Source organism: Podarcis erhardii, assembly GCF_964252035.2.
Source record: "Podarcis erhardii genome assembly, chromosome: 2".
Taxonomy (NCBI): domain Eukaryota; kingdom Metazoa; phylum Chordata; class Lepidosauria; order Squamata; family Lacertidae; genus Podarcis; species Podarcis erhardii.
Window position 1 is genome coordinate 72,235,893 of NC_138498.1, and position 16,838 is coordinate 72,252,730.

Below are 16,838 nucleotides of genomic sequence, written 5' to 3' on the forward strand. Positions count from 1 at the left end.
TGGCAAAAGTGTGCATTGCCTACATTTCATATTATGTTATATGCATGGAAATTGACACACAGCTTTCATAGGCATCTGTAGATAGAAACTTTCTCCTTAACCACCTTTTGAATAGGTCTTGCCCATCTTTGAATTGTAGTTTTCTCCGCAGTGAGTCTGTGGGCATAAATTTTTAGGGCATAAATTACCCTTCTAGGGTTGCATTTCAAATCTTTCAGACTCAGCAGCATGGTGTGATGGAAGTGGTAGTCCAACAACATCTGAAAGGCCACAGGCTCCCCATCCCTGACCTAGAAAAATCCTATAATAAATTTGGCCTGTACACCACCTCCCACTAGATTTTAGTTCTAAACTAAACTGGGAGTGATACAGAAAGGGAGATGGCAGGGCACAAGGGGTGGGGGGATTGTGAGACAGAAACTTGCTCCTTGCCTGCCACTAATGCCAATCCAAGGACAGTGTTTCCAGACCAAAGAGTACTGGAGTAATTAAGGACATGTGGGATTTGAAGTTAATTTCTCAAATAAAAAATGGCGCCACATACCTGTGTACTCCGGGAAGCAGATGGCCAAGGGGCTGTGGATGATCTTCTCCTCAAAGAGATCCTTCTTGTTGAGGAAGAGGATGATGGATGTGTCTGTGAACCACTTGTTGTTACAGATGCTGTCAAACAGCTTCATGCTCTCGTGCATCCGATTCTGTCAAGGCAACAAATATGCTGAGCCAAGAAGTGTGCTCAGAGGAAGAAGGGGGAAGGGCAACGGAGCTGAAGGCTTAAGAGTATATGGAAGTCTAAGAAAACAAAATTGAGCAATTTCTGTACCAAAGAGCAAGCAAGGCACCTTGAAGGCTTTATTGCAAACATGAATATTTCCTTACCATCTCCTCATCTTCAGCCAAAACCAAGTCATACGCGCTAAGAGCAACACAGAAGATAATGGCAGTCACTCCTTCAAAGCAGTGGATCCACTTCTTTCTCTCGGACCTCTGTCCCCCCACGTCAAACATCCTGTGAGGGGGAAAACCCCACAATGTTACTGAGGTCTGACATGACAGCAATTACAGCAACATCATATTGCAACATCATATTGCTGGAAACCAAAAGAAAAGATGGGCTTAACCAACCTGGAAACTAAGTATAACTTTGAAGCAGTCACTGAGTCTGGTTCCTTACTGGCTCAGTGGAAAAATGTGGAGATTTAAGTCTGCAAGATGGCTTGGAGGGCAAACCTCCCTGCCTGCTGAATGCTGCAAATATGAGTATACTGAGTAGCAGCCTGCTGCCCAGCTCCGATTCCCTCAGACAAACATTCTTGGACTTTCCCTTCCTTGTATGAAATGTAAAGAAAGAAGGAAACTTCTCGCATCTCTCAGAGCCATTTGCTGCATGGTTAAGAAGTACAGCTTTCTTCTGTTTGGAACGTGGAGCCCAATTGCTAAGTGTCTGAAAGGGAGTCACACCAACGGACTTGATGAATGCACTATTCTCAGCATCAACAAAGTGACTGACCGCATAGCCAAAGCCAGTGGCACTAAGGAACACACACTATGAACTCAAAGGGTAATAACACAACCATGATGACGCTCTCATGATGGCCGCAGTAACCAGAGCACTGGATAAGGTTTTCTGTACAACCAGTTCAGCACAAGGCAATGATCTTCCCTAATCCAAGTAACAGGCACTGAGGCTGAACCTACATGTGATGTTCTACAGTGGAACCTTGGTTCTTGAACTTAATCCGTTCCGGGAGTCCTTTCGACTCCCAAAACTGTTCGAAAACCAAAGTGTGGCTTCTGATTGGCTGCAGGAGCTTCCTGCACTCAATCAGATGTTTAGCTTCCGAAAATTTTTCCCAAACCATAATGCTTACTTCCAGGTTTGCCGTGTTCAGAAGCCGATTTGTTTGGGAGCCAAGCCATCATCATCATCATCATTACCACTGTATTAAACTTATGGCTGACATACAAAAATGGTATCACTGATCCTCCCTCTTCTGCCCTTATTAATGTCTACAATATGTTGCCTATCTTGTGAGTAGGGAAACACAGCACTACCGCATCAGGATAGGAGGTTGTCTGTCAAGTTACTGAGGATAAATGGCATGCACAGTTGCTGCGTTCAATGACACCTATGTGCTTCATGGGTTGTGTCTTCCTGCCCTGAAGCACAGAGAAAACTACTTTTGTGGTTTCAGAAGAGCTATAGCTCCCAAGAAAAAGTGTTCCTGGAAGGCAGCGACAAACAGTTCCCCAGCATTAAGAGTTTAGAGTATATCAGGCCAAAGAGGTTAGTTAGTGAGAGGAGACAGCCACTGCCTGGCACTTGCCACTAATTTACTCCAAGCAGTTAACATCAAAAACATTGCAACAAAAAAATCAAACTGTACAGTAAAACCAAAGCAAGAGTTGAAAAGTAGTGAACCCAACCAGACACACTAATCTCAGCAGAAACTCAAATACACAATATAAAACCTATACAGAAGGGCGAGGAGCAACAGAATCCTCTAAGTCCAGCTTAAAGGGACAGGTTTTAGACATTTGAAAAACATTTGAAAACATAGAGCATTATGGGTTAGGCTAGGATGGTCCCATGACTGAAAAGGCCTTGCTCCTAGAGGAAATCTGTTCAACCCCATGCATTTTAGACTATATACACATTATCTTGGTTGGAATTCATAGTAAGACAGCAAAAAGGAAGACAATGCTAATATAACACTGCATATGAGTGAGATACTTTCTCTAATGTCATTCCCCTGAGAATTTACCCTGATATCACTAGGAGAGAACATGAGCATTAGTCACTGCCTGGCAGTGGTAGTCAAGAATTTCCTGAAGTACACTCTGGATTCAGATTGTTATCTTGCAGCCTCAATTTGTGGACAGATGGAAGGAGAAAAATGATTCTGCCTGTGCTGGAAGAGCTAAAACGTGTGTGGGCTGCAACGCAGTGGGACAGGACTGTAAACTAAGGCATACTTTCTGCTTTGGGGGATGTGGGGTGGGGGAGAAGAACATCTGATCTGGCTAATGGAGCCGTAAGTCATTTGAAGGCCCATGCAGTGCATAATAATCGGTTAGCTGCCCAGCAGGACCTGAGCAAAGCCATTAGTTGTACTTAGAAACTGCTCTAAAACACCAGGTGACTTCCCAACAAAGGCCATGTGAAGGCATCGTCATGTTCCAAAAATTACTAATAAATGCAGCTAAAACATGGCCACTGCATCTACCAACATAAATCATTGTGAATCCTAGGAGAAGCCAAACTACCATGGATATCTATAGAAGAGCTCAAGGGAGAATGGAAATGGGAAATAGGTTCAGGATGAATGAACCATCAGGCGCCACAGAATAGGAAAGAGCCACATGCCACTCCCTCACACCAGTCCAGGCCCCAGAAAGGAACACGTGGGCCCTGCAACAAAACGTTGCAGTGTGGAGTGCTGCTCCCATTTACTTTTGCAGTAAGCCAACCCTGCTTTCCTCTGCTATACTCCATCCCATTTCCCCTCCCTCCGGCTTTCCTCCCCCTCTCACCCCATCAACAAGTATTTTGAGGCAACTGAGCACACAAAGCCCTCGACTTTACATACAAAGATGTATATAAGTGTGATAAATAAATAAAAATAAATCTTCCTTGTTTTTAGAGACAGAAATGGAAGGGCTGTTCCTCTAGCCCTGGAACCAGTGTACAGTGGTACCTTGGTTTACAAACGTAATCCTTTCTGGAAGTCCGTTCTTAAACCAAGGCATGCTTTCCCATAGCAGCGGGGGACTCAATTTACAAATGGAACACACTCAACAGGAAACGGAACATGTTCTTATTCCAATGCAAAGTTCACAAACCAAAACACCTACTTCCGGGTTTGCAGTGTTCCTAACCCAAGTTGTTCATAAAATAAGCTGTTCTTAAACCAAGGTACCACTGTACTTAGTTTTCTTCTAGCTACTCCTACCCCACTGTCTGCTCTGGCCTGGGATAAGGCTGTTCTTTCCCCCATGGACCCCCCCCCCCCGGATTGTTCTCTTCAAGTTCTTTAGTAAGATTGAACAGCGGCTTCCCAGCTCATTTCTGAGCGCCATGCTACACTACTGTTTATGCAGCCGTAAATCTATAAAGCCAAGGTAAAGTTTAACTCTAAACAAACGCTTTTCTGAAAACATCCAGAATCTGTAAAATGGGGAGCTACAGCAAAGGAGACTGTCTGAAAACCAAAGAGATCCATGGAAATTTGTCACACTAGATTGGAAGACCCAATTTCAGGATTGAATTCTGCCTGGTGGCTGAAGGAGGACTGCACATCTTCAATCTGCATGTTTTATTTGGCCTGCACAATCTTGTGGGTAACACAGTTACGTATTTGCTGGGAACAAGACAAGACTTTGAAACTTCATGGTAAAATGATTAAACTATATTTTCGAAGCCTTCTGCTACATTGCTGACATACAACGATAGCTCTGAACTAAGGGCTACTGAACAGGCCCCTTTTCCCAAACATTTGAGATGTTGCAGAGGCTGGTGTGGTGGGCTGGATGTTGGGACTCTGACCCTTTGGGGACACACTCATAGGTTGAAATCTGCACTCGGCTCATTGGGTGACCTTGGGCCAAAACACTCTTAGCCTAGCCTACCTCACAAGGGGCAAAGAAAGCGAGTGTGTAGGTGTGAGCACACTGCCTTGTGCTCCTTGAAAGAAGGGCAAGATAAAAATGCCGTTAGAACATAAATAGGATTCGAGCACTACTAAGTACACACTTTGCAGAGAGATTATTTCTCAGTGCTGGAAAAACACATTCAAAGTGGCCCTATGAGTTGGCAGGGAAGCCGTGCTATGGGAGAGCTCTCCCCCCTCCCCCCTCCCTTTCTGGGGGGATTCTTTGCAGAGTTCTAGGCCTGGCTTGCTGCCAGCCTTCCACACAAGGGCTGTGGAGACAGGCTGCCAACACATGGGGCAGGCTGAGCCCTCGGCTGGACAATGAGAGGAAACAGAGTGGGAATTCCATCCCAAGGAAAAGTGGAGACAGGAAACCGACGTGACATGTAAACAAACTCTGCCCTTCCACCCCCAGAAAAAGGCACGCCTCAGCAGCTCAATGAAAAGCTGGGCCACATTCTCGGGTGCTAAGAAACATACTACAGAACTTGCTTCATTGAGAAATGGGAGTTGGAAACCCAAGCCTGCGCTTGCACAAGGAAGAAAAAAGGCTAAGATTAGTCCCAGAACATAGTAAAGGGCTATATAAAATTTAACAAGAGGGCTCATCAAGATGCATTTTTAGTTATGCATTGTCAATATGCATTTGGGAAAGAGATCTGGATGACATTATAATCAAGAGGGAGATATTCCTTCTAAATTTCAGCAAACCACTATGAGGAAACTCTTAAGTATTGCTATGACGATGTAATAATATTTATACATGAGAGCTCCCCTTTCCCTCCAATTCCAGTCATTAACTTCAGCAACCAATAAATTCCTTGTGGCATAAACAGCTAACACAGAGATATGTGGACCTGGGGGCTAGTAAAAATGCCTGTGGACTAATCATTTTTGGAGTAGCTTGCAAGGTTGCTTCCTAATGCAGTCCACGCTTTCTAATACTTCTGTATGATGATGCAACAGCCTCAGGACATTCCCAGATGAGGACGGGAAGTTCAGGAAGGAAAGGCAACCCTCACACTGGCCAGGCTGGAGGGATGGGAAGCCACAATCCTTTTCTGACCTATGACAACAGGGCCCCTAAGAACTCAAGAGCACAAGAAGACCACCTCCAACGAACATAACAAACAGGCGTATCGGCATACGGAAGAAACAACTGCTGTGTTTATTCTCCTTTCACTACATGAACCAAAATTTCCTTTATTTTTAGGCCTAGTATAGTTAGGCATTCATACAAACCATTCACTCTTAGCTTATTGAGCTACACTGGCTGACGTATATTTCTGTCACGGACAAAATAGACAGAATGAAAAATGCAGCCTCTCTCCTCTCCCCTCCCCTCCCCAAAGTCATTAAGTCATTAGCAGCAGCTAGAGGGGAAAGAAGGGGCACAAACTCTATTGGAAATCATATAAATTGAGTTCCACATGCAACTGTGCTAAGGAAAATGATTGGAAATATCTTATTTGGCTTGAAGGCAGACTACCCTCTAGAGAACAATGACCCAGAAAGAACCATGTTACTGAAAATCCAATATACTGAGATTGGAGCTTTTTATTACAGCAAATGCTGGGCTCTAAGGGCAGCAGGGTGCTTCACACTTGCCTCAACTCCAGTTCTCAGAGCATTCGTATCACTGGGGCACCTGCCCCTTGCGCTAAGAGAAACAGAACCACTTCGCTTAAGTAAGAGAATTTGGCTGCGATGGGAAGCTTAAGCCAGTCTGGTTTACTGCACACTTGAGTTGGCTGATGCTCCACTAGAGTAACATGATTACGTCATAAACAAAAAGGTAGCCACGTTAACTTACCGTATTTTTCCTTCTATAACACACAGATTTTTTCTCCTAAAAAGGAAGGGGAAATGTCTGTGCGTGTTATTGAGCGAATGTGTGGTCCCTGGAGCCAAATGGTGCGAGGGGAGGCAAAAAAAAGCATGCAAAAATCAAATCGCACGTCTCCTAGAAGGGAAACCTGAAAAGAGGAAGTGGCTGCTTTCCGGCATTCTGCCTCAGGGTCTTACTGCCCACCCACCTCTGTTTCCTTGCTGTGTTTGCTCAAACGGAACAAAGAGCAGGGAAAGCCCCTCCCCTCCAGGCAAGCAGAGGGGAAAACATGCAGGGGAGAGAGAGAGAGAGCGCGCGCGCGCTGGCTGGCTTGGGTGGGTAGGTGAGGGAAAACTTTTGCCTTCCTTTCCTCCCTCGCAGTTATACCCCTCTCCTGCATTCTTAGCCAGCTGCTTCTCTGCACACCCCTCTCGTGCTCCTTGTCCATTCTGTGTTTTTCCTTCCCTCCCCACTTAAAATGTGGTTAAAAAGCATGGATCCACATGGATCCTCAGGATCTTTGCATTGGGTCAGCCCAAATTCACCATCAGATCACATAGCATGTCCATGGCTACAGCCTGCCCCCCAAAAATAACGCACCCACCGTTGCCTGGGGCTGCAATGGTGCAAAAACGTGGTTAAAAAGCATGGATCTACATGGATCCTCAGGATCTTTGCATTGGGTCAGCCCAAATTCACCATCAGATCACATGTCTGTGGCCACAGCATGAAGCACAAAAATGATACATCCACTGTTTCATTCAGAATGTTTTTTCCCTTGTTTTCCTCCTCTAAAAACGATGTGCGTGTTATGGTCAGGTGCGTGTTATAGAGCGAAAAATACGGTACATGTGTCATCATCCCATGCTAGGGAGCAAGGCTGTGACCCTCCTAATACATTCTAAGCACATGGGAGGACGAATACTATATACCTGCAAGTGAAGGTGGTACTACCACTCTCAAACAGTATGCTGCCCCAATGAAGGGAGAAGTCTAGAAGTATTTTAAACACTAGAAGCACTTGCTATTTCTCAGCAACAGTGCTGTTATATTCAGGTGCTCACCGGGCCCCTGCCCTGCTAGTCAGTGGTGAGATGAGAGCACATACTTGGTCAAATGAATGACACCGATGGAGAAACTTGGTGTCTGAATACTGCTATGCAAATCAATGTACAGTGGTGCCTCGCAAGACGAAATTAATTCGTTCTGCAAGCTTTTTCTTCTTGCGAGTTTTTCGTCTTGCGAAGCACGGTTTCCCATAGGAATGCATTGAAAATCAATCAATGCGTTCCTATGGAGACCGCCCGGGGACTTCTCCCCGTTGCCTGCCCCGCAATCTCCGGGACAGAGGGGAAGCAATCTTCTCCCCGCCGCCCCTTGCTTTTACCAGGTCCGGGGACAGAGGGGAAGGCGCCGCCTTCCCCTCTGTCCCCGGAGATTGCGGGGCAGGCAACGTGGAGAAGCGATCTTCTCCCCGCTGCCCCTTGCTTTTACCAGGTCCGGGGACAGAGGGCAAGGCGTGCGCCTTCCCCTCTGTCCCCGGAGATTGCGGGGCTGGCAACGGGGAGAAGCGATCTTCTCCCCGCTGCCCCTTGCTTCAAAAGAGGGCCGGGGACAGCGGGGAAGACGCGCTGCGCTTCCCCGCTATCCCCGGAGCTTGCGGGGCAAGCTTCGTTTTGCGAAGCAAGCCCATAGGGAGATGCATCTTGCGAAGCAGCTAAGAAAACGAAAAACTCCTTCGTCTAGCGAGTTTTTCGTCTTCTGAGGCGTTCGTCTTGCGGGGCACCACTGTATACCAGCGTTTGACTAAGACGCTTCAATTGCACTTAAGGGGACTTCAATTGCACTTAAGCAATACTTAAGGTTCTTGTCTTGAGAAACAATATTGTATAAACAGCTCCATCACTCCCAATTTGCTATTCCCTGGTGCAAATGGGCAAAACAACTGGAATGGGGAGTGTTTAGTGTTACACCTTCAACCATGAGCACTAGCTGGATTGATCAATCTTTTCCTGTTGGTTTATGTCTTGTTAAGGAGGCAGAAACCATAATCCTGGGTCTGGACTCAACACTGACCTGCACCTTTCCTGTTTTGTTTGCCCACTTATGCCAGGGAAGGAGTGAAGCAGGAGCAAGTCAGCTGCATGCATCAGTTCACAACTTGTGCACAGCCTAGTTTATGAAGCCAGAATGCTGCCTTATCATTATATGCAAATGCGGCCCAAGTGTGCTCCTGTGGTCCTTACAACTGTTGGCAATGGCAACTGTGGGATGTGTGCAGTTTTGTTCTGTTTTTGAGCAGAATAATCTTACATTTGGATGAGTTGCATTTTTTGTTCACAGGAGTGCAAGGCACAACTCATTCTTTTTCAACTGACTTTTCAGGATTTAAATGGTCACCTAGAAGTTGCAACTCAAAACAGCCAGAATACAGCTTCTTCTTTTTGTATCTGTTATTTTTTCTATAATCACACTGCATTCATTTGAATATGGAAACCAATTCCGTATCACTCAATCCTACAGAGAAAGAACTAGATCTATTGAGATGCAAAAGTAACTGTCATCACATCTCCTGTGGTATGTGTCACTGACAACACACTTCCTCTTTCAAGCCAGTCTTCACTAGAAAGTTTGCTTCTTTGCCTCCATCTATTTCATAGTAATAAAGAAGAGAAAATAACACTGATAAGACTCAGGAGTGGAACACAGCAGTCTGTTTTGCCCATCAACATCACATTAACTTTGAAAAATGGCACTCATTCTTGTAACCCATAGTACTGGTGACTGATGTTTGAAAGATGCCTTCAATTGTAGCCAACAGGTGGGTTTCAAGAGTGCAGGAGTTGGGGAGGAGGAGACTAAGAACTTTTAGCCATGTGCACCAGCATGCTGCCCATTCTCATTAAACCACCATTACTTTTTAACCTTGGTTTAATGTGACATGTGAACCACGTTAGATGGACTCCTCTCACCCCAAATCTCCCAGCTAGTGTTGCAATTCATGTCTTGCCTTCATTTAAATTTTCATTGAAGCTCAGTGTAACCAGATAAGGCTGTGCAGGGATCCTCAACTGGATCTCAATCAGTGACATTTCTAGCTCAATGTGTCACAAACTGTGGAGTTCACTGACCAGTAAAGTCCATCTTTCCTTTGTGCAGAATGTGTGCTTAACTTGAACTGAATACCAATTGGATCATAAGAGTCCTCCAGAAAGGAGGTTTTCAGTCTTTGTTTTAAACTAGCACACCCCATCATGTTTAGCATTTTCCAGTGTACACACACTTTAAAAAGTGTCAACTGGGGCCAACCTGTTGTAATAAGCCAGTCTGCCTACAGTCCATGCATCAAGGAAGCGAACTCTTTAAACTGCTCCAGCAACTCAGTGTGCTGGCCAGCTGGTGTACAAATACAACCTGCCTTTGCTAGCTGTATTTCCAGCTTACCAGATAATCTGGAACGTCAAATTTTGTACACCCAAAACCCAAAGACCTTTTCCCCATACCACGAAGATGTGCACTTTGATCGCCCATATATTGGCATAGCAGCCTGCCTTTCTGTTGTGCGGAAGGAAAGCTGTAATTCTAGTTTCTTGTGGTCTAATCCTTAGAATACAAAGGCTTTCCACAGTGATGCCTTCATGCTGCATTCAGAGCCGACAACTGCGGGGAGATTACACTGGCACCATCTCAGCCTGGACATTTGTATGCCAGACCCTACAGCTCGGCCTATTGGTTTACTGAGTCATGCATTTATGCTCTGATAAAGGCAAGCCAGCATGTTCCCTTTCTAATTCAACCCAGAGTCAAACACATTCAAAAGCCAAAAAGAAAAGGGAAGAAAAGCAAAGCACATCTCTCCTGCATGCAGGCCAGGGAGAAAATCAGGTGCTTGTCAAGGCACCAAATAAGCCGATTAAGGAGAAATTGGTTCCAACTGTAAATCTGGCTCCCTTGTGGCTTTGGGATGCATCATTCCTTTCTGACAACTCAGCAAATGGATTTATGGAAAAGCAACGCTTTTCAGAATGACCACATCCAGGGCATTTAAAGCAGAGCCTTCACTGTATGAGACCGTGAAGGCAAGGCAATCTGAATTCAATCCTTGCTGTGTTGGGAGGTAATGGACACAGTTGTGTTTCACTTGATGGTTAACTATGTGTCTCCCTACTAGCAAATGGTCACAGAGTCCTAGGAGTCGCCCTGATCTGCAGGATGAGATAAAAAAATATATGCAAAAAGGCGCAAGTGAAAATGCTACATAGGTAATACCTAATTCCAGAGGCCAGGCACCCACATTGATTTGGCATTTCTTTTTGATGTATATTATTTGATTGTATTGCTTTTCCCAGATCACTATGAAACTGTTGCTAAGTCATCCATTTCCCTGTGTCATCAGGGGAACGTGCAGCACCCTCTCCCTCTGCTGGAATGTCCGGGCCCATCTCCATGGCAGGTTACAAGAGAGCCCTCTGCTGCAGGGTGCACATAATGTTGCTAAGCCTGCCTTGGTGTCAAATACACTGATAGCTAAAATCCAACTTTATCTGTTCTGCAATGAACGTTAGGTACACCTTGAGTCTTATTTCCCTAAAGGAAGCTATATAGTTTATGTACTTACTTGAAATGCAGGTCTTTGAAGGTAAAATGAGTCTCTACAATGCCTGTGGTCTTCACTCTGGTTCTCAGCACATCTTGCTGGGTTGGAATGTAATCCACTTTGGCTATCCTCTCCAAATCATTCAGGTAGCTGCAGGGAGAAAGGAGTGGGGGTGGTAAGAAAAGAGGGTCATAATAGTTTGTAAATTGCTTAAGAATACAGGTGGTCAATATGGTACCCTCAAAATATTGTTGGACCCCCATAATCCCTGACCACTGGTTATGCTGGCTGTGGTTGATGGGAGATGTAGTCTAACACATCTGAAGGAGAACATGTTGGCTACCCTGCTTTAGAAGATTAAAAAGGCTAAAGTGCCTTTTTTCATGTTGTGCACAGACACACTCATTCATATAGCATGTATATTTGCCAGAGGTTCACAAGTCTTCCCTCTTTCATGCTACCGTAGGTTCCACGAACAAATATTTTCCAACCATCTTGGAAATAAGCAAAATCCTCAAGACCAAACATTTTGATATGAAGGTAGGCCCACACTATCTAGTAAAGTGGAAGAAAATAGTCCAGATGGTTTAGACCACTTGTCTTCAACTGATGGGTCAGGACTCAATGCCGGGTCATGGTCTGATGTAAGGTGGGTCATAATGGAAGCTTAACCACCATATAAATATATGGAAGGAAAGTGAGAAATAGGTCACCAAATGAATGTTTGGGTTAAAGGTGGCTCCAGGATCTGAAAAGTTGAAGACTACTGGTATAGAACAAAGTTTCTCAAGCAAGAAACAAACATGTCTGTGATACTCCATAGAGTATCAAGGATGCACACATGCCTTTTGGGTAACAAGCCTGTAAAAACTGTGGAGGGGACTAGATGACCCTTGGTTCCCCCTTCCAACTCTACAATTTTATGAATCAATGAAACACAAACAATCTATAAGCATATATCTGATACGTTTCTGGCTTGCGAGAGACCAAGCAGAAATTATCATTTTAGCTTATAAGGAAGAAGTTATTTTAACAAAAGTCATTTGATGCACATTTTGGTCCTTTGTGTTGACTTGGAAACAAGTCCCACTGTGTTCACTCAGAATTACATCCATGTAAACAAGCAGAGTATTACAGCCGTAAAACTTGTTTCTCAAAATGCAGGACGGCTGAACTGTGCCACCATCATGCACTTCTGAGCCACAGACGTCTTTATCTGTGGTGTTTAGGGCTATGAAGTGCCTGGCTCTTAACAGATAAGCTACTGAGACACACACTCAGGTCTGTATCCCACTCACCCTCTGTCGTCATTTTAAGTTAATCACGGCTGCACAGTTACATTAATACAATGCTGCTCTCAGGGAAGAGGAAAGTATTCATCACTATGGCAACAAACCAGAGACAGAGAGAGCCTGCGCAGAAATGATTTATGGCGGCATGCCATTTATAGTCAAAACACAAAACCCTCCTTCCTGGGAGGAAGAGGGAGGCCTTTGGGGGGAAGGGAGGGGACAGTCTGCAGTGCTGGTTGAGGCAGAAAACATCAGGACAAGGCAGGCCCTGTTGGAGACGCCAGAAAACCCTTCACAGTTTGGCCAGATTCCTTCCTTCCTTCAACTCACAGTGAAGTCAAGAGAAAAGAAGAGCCACAGAGCAGAACTCACAGGATACACTTTACAGTTAATATACCCATGAATGTGCAGTGAGAAATTGAGTCATCAAGAGAATGGCAATGGCATTCTTCCAAAAACGAGAGTTGAGTCTTTTCTACTAGAACACACACAAGCAAGCAAGCAAGCAAGCAAGCAAGCTACAGTGTGAGAAATACACACAAATCCTTGCAGGAACAGTCAGGTGGAGCCACAACATGGGCACATGGAACGCAACCATTGGGGAAGGCCCTCCATTATTAATTAAATTTGTATATCACCCTTAATCTGAAGATCGCAAGGCAGTTCACAACATAAAAATGAAAACACAAATACATAATAAAACAAAAACAAACCAATAACCCCCCCTTCCATAAACACATTTAAGAAGCCATAGAAAGTTAATCAGGCAAAGACATGCTTAAAGAGAAATGTCTTCACTTGTTACCTACATAAAGGTAATGAAAGTGCCAGGCTAGCTTCCCCAGGGGGAGTATCCCACAAATGGGAAGCCACTGCAGAAAAGGTCTGTTCTCGTATTGCCTGTTCTCCAGACCTCTTGGGGAGGAGACACACAAATAAGGGCCTCAGATGACAATTCCAGGGTCTGGGTAGGAGGAAGAGGCAGTCCTTGAGGTATTGCGATCCTGAGCCATTTAAGGCCTTATAGGTCAAAACCAGCACTTTGAACTGGGCCCAGAAACAAATTGGCAGCCAGTGAAGTTTGGCCAGGATCGGTGCAATAGGCTCAAGCCATCTTATACTGGTGAGCAACCTGGTTTCTGAATTCTGCACCAGCTGAAGTTTCTGAACCACCTTTAGAGGCAGCCCCATAGAGGTTAGATGACAGCATAGATGACAGCAATTAGGCTACCCCTTTCCAAATAGGGGCACAGCTGGGCCACCAGCTGAAGCTGACGGAAGGCACCCCGAGCCACCAAGGCCACCTGAACCTCTAGAGACAGCAAAAGTTCCAAAAGTATCGCCAAGCTGCATACCTGCTACTATGTACCTGCTCCATTAATCCTCAAGCATCTAGCTGGCCTTTCCTGAAGTTGTTGGCCAGCTTTTCAGGTGACAACCACCACACCTGGCTTCTGCGATTCTTTCCCTTGCTAATCCTTCTAAGTTTAAGAGGGGATGGCACACAAGAAGATTTAAACCATGGTCTTAATTAGCAAGGCGAAAGGCCCATTTAAATCATCAGTTTAGACCAAGTTTCCCATTGATATTTCTTTGCATACTTCATAAACAGGACGTGAGGGGCCTGGTGCCCTCCAGATGATATTGGACTCCTACTCTCAACAGCCCAGTCATCACAGCCAGTGATTATGGGAACTGGAGTCCAGCAACATCTGAAGGGCCCCTGTCCTAAACAGTGCTGCAAATCTGACCCAAGACCACATGTTAATTTACAACCTTATTGTTTACATTTAAAAAACTAATTTAATTATTTAATACCTTAAACCCCACCCCCCCAAAAAATATCTCTGTGGTATACTATGCCCAAAGCAGGCTCACAACTCCATCAGAAAAGCCTGCCTAATTTCTATCTGTCATGTTTCTACCTTAGAAGGGAGGTTGGTCACCAGAGGACAAGGCCATTTCTGTGGAGAAGGCCAGGCTGATCAAATGACATTCATTTCCTTTGCAAATCTTGTGTATTTTTGTCCTGATCTTTCCAGCAGAAAGCCACAAAGTGAAGGTGAGCCAAGCTGAGGGATTACACAGCTAGCTAACAACGGCAAGATGATTCAGCATTGAAAGCCTGGCAAGGACACAGGCTCTGCCTGCGGAGCTGGGGTACAGCATTTTCACAGCAGCGGCATGAAAGCAACAGGCAGAACAATCGAGACAACTTCTACAAGCTATCAATTATAGCAGCTCCTGTACAGGCACACAAGGATCCACATCCCATCATAGAAAATAATCACTGTGAATAAGAGGAATCAAGAATAGGGGAAGCAGGAGGTCTCCATAGCTCCAGGGAAGCTGCTGCAGCCATGTCCTGTCATGGCTCTTCCATGACAAGGTACTCAAACCTAGAAACGGGGATGGTGCATCACTGCCAGGCACTGTCGTTATGACCACCCGTTCTGAAAACCTGCCACCCATTCAGTCAGTGATTATTAGGGACGACTTCTTGTGGGATAACCCTGCGCATTTCAAGGATGCTTCCGTCCTCCAGCCTTGTCACACCGTTCAGCACCAAACTGCACAGGAAGCCCTCAGGCTGCTGAGAAACAACTATTGCTGGGGGCGGGGGAATCCTTCTTCCATACTTGTATTAATTTTAAAAAATTACAAAGGGCTTAAAGAATCCCTAAGCAGTGCACATAATAAGTTCTATAGGCTAAAACAAAATTATATTTATTATTAAGGATAGTAAGGAGTCATCAGAAGAATTTAAGGACTGCCCCCCTTCCCCAAGTATATCAGAGGAATGTCCATTCTAATTGGGCAAACTAATTACTGGACTGACCAGCAATGGTCCATTTGTGCAGATTATAGCAGCTGATGGGGAAGGCAACATACATTATTGTAAAAATGGAACATCCTGTACAGTGGTACCTCGGGTTACATACACTTCAGATTACATACGCTTCAGGTTACAGACTCCATTAACCCAGAAATAGTACCTCGGGTTAAGAACTTTGCTTCAGGGTGAGAACAGAAATCATGCTCCGACGGCGTGGCGGCAGCAGGAGGCCCCATTAGCTAAAGTGGTGCTTCAGGTTAAGAACAGCTTCAGGTTAAGAACGGACCTCCGGAACAAATTAAGTACGTAACTGTACGTAGATGCACACAATGTCTCAATGGCTGTTTCTATTAGGGAAAATTAGTTTTGTAAGGAAGTGATTTGGAGTGTAGAAGCAGATTGATCTCCCCTCCCCCCACAAAAGCCTCAGGGTTCCAGATGTCTGTTTACCCTTCCAAACCTGACTTCTACAGGAGGAAAGAGGAAGAGGCTTGAGGAAAGGTGCAAAAGAATTAGGCAGAAGAAGGCTTAAACACATTTTCTCCAAGGTGTCTCTTCCCCAAATCTCTCCTCTTGAAGCCATTTCCCCCCTAATACAAGTAAGTGGCTGAAGTATGTGTCACACACATATTTACATGTAATGTGTAGCACCACCTTTTATGCCTGCCAAATCTTGCTGTCTTACTAGCTACAGTGGAGATTTACTTATAAAAGATTAGCTCAGTATCTTTGGCTACTCAGGATCCTGAATGTGGGTTACAGTGTAATAAAAAAAAAGAGGAATAGCTGTATAGAATTTCACACTTAGAAAGCACAAGTACATTCCTTATGTACATTTAATATGATTATCCTATCCACATGAAATTTAGTATGGGAAATCACCTTGGTGCTCAGTAAAATAGAATGAAAAATGGTTGAGTTACAAGTTTTGTTTTTTTAATGGCTGGAATCATTATTTTTACAGACATACAGAATACCTTAAAGTTATTCTTTTTTGCATTGGGACTGAAAGACTAAGGGAAAAGTGTGGGTACATGGAGTTTTAGTCGTAAGGAAGCACAATACACAAGATTTTAGAAGCTTACATGGTGCAAAAGTTAAGGCAGAATCCTAATTTTACGCTTTCTGAGGCATGTGTGCATTTGTAAGAGTCTTAACTCTTCTTTCTGAAACCAAATATTATTTTTTCAGACCATATATATATCCACACACACACACACACACACACACACTCTCGTTACAAAAATGGACGCATTTTTTTTTAGGTTTTTACTGCCTTCCATTACTGCTATTCATTGAGTACAAATAACTTTATCCATCCATGTTAAATAATCTTCTGCAATCACAGATGTGGTGCTTTGCTCAGCATATTGTAATGACTCTGGATGTTTGTACTGCTTGGCAGCATGCTGTCAGAGTTGGCCCTTCTCAGCAGGATCACTGGTGCACTACACAGCAAGTATTCCACATACACAGCAGTGCAATGACCTGACATTCTTTTACTGTAACCACCTTCTGTCAAATGTTCTCAAAATTTCATCTTCCACCACCACTTAAATGCTGACCGTCCCGGCCCCCCTTCCCCCTGTCTTGGAAACACCAGCCATTATTTCAAAAGAAGAAAAACAACCAT

General features: G+C 44.5%; 1 protein-coding gene across 1 annotated transcript in view; it reads right to left on the bottom strand.

Moving 5' to 3' along the window:
- The window catches only part of GNAI2 (G protein subunit alpha i2), a 126,141-nt gene that overhangs the window by 5,270 nt on the left and 104,033 nt on the right, over nt 1-16,838 (bottom strand). Inside the window, exons 5-7 of the mRNA XM_081851344.1 lie at nt 11,099-11,227; nt 880-1,009; nt 545-698 (exon numbers count right to left, since the gene is read on the bottom strand). Of these exons, the coding sequence (XP_081707470.1) occupies nt 545-698; nt 880-1,009; nt 11,099-11,227 (413 nt within the window). The remainder of the gene's footprint in view (nt 1-544; nt 699-879; nt 1,010-11,098; nt 11,228-16,838) is intronic.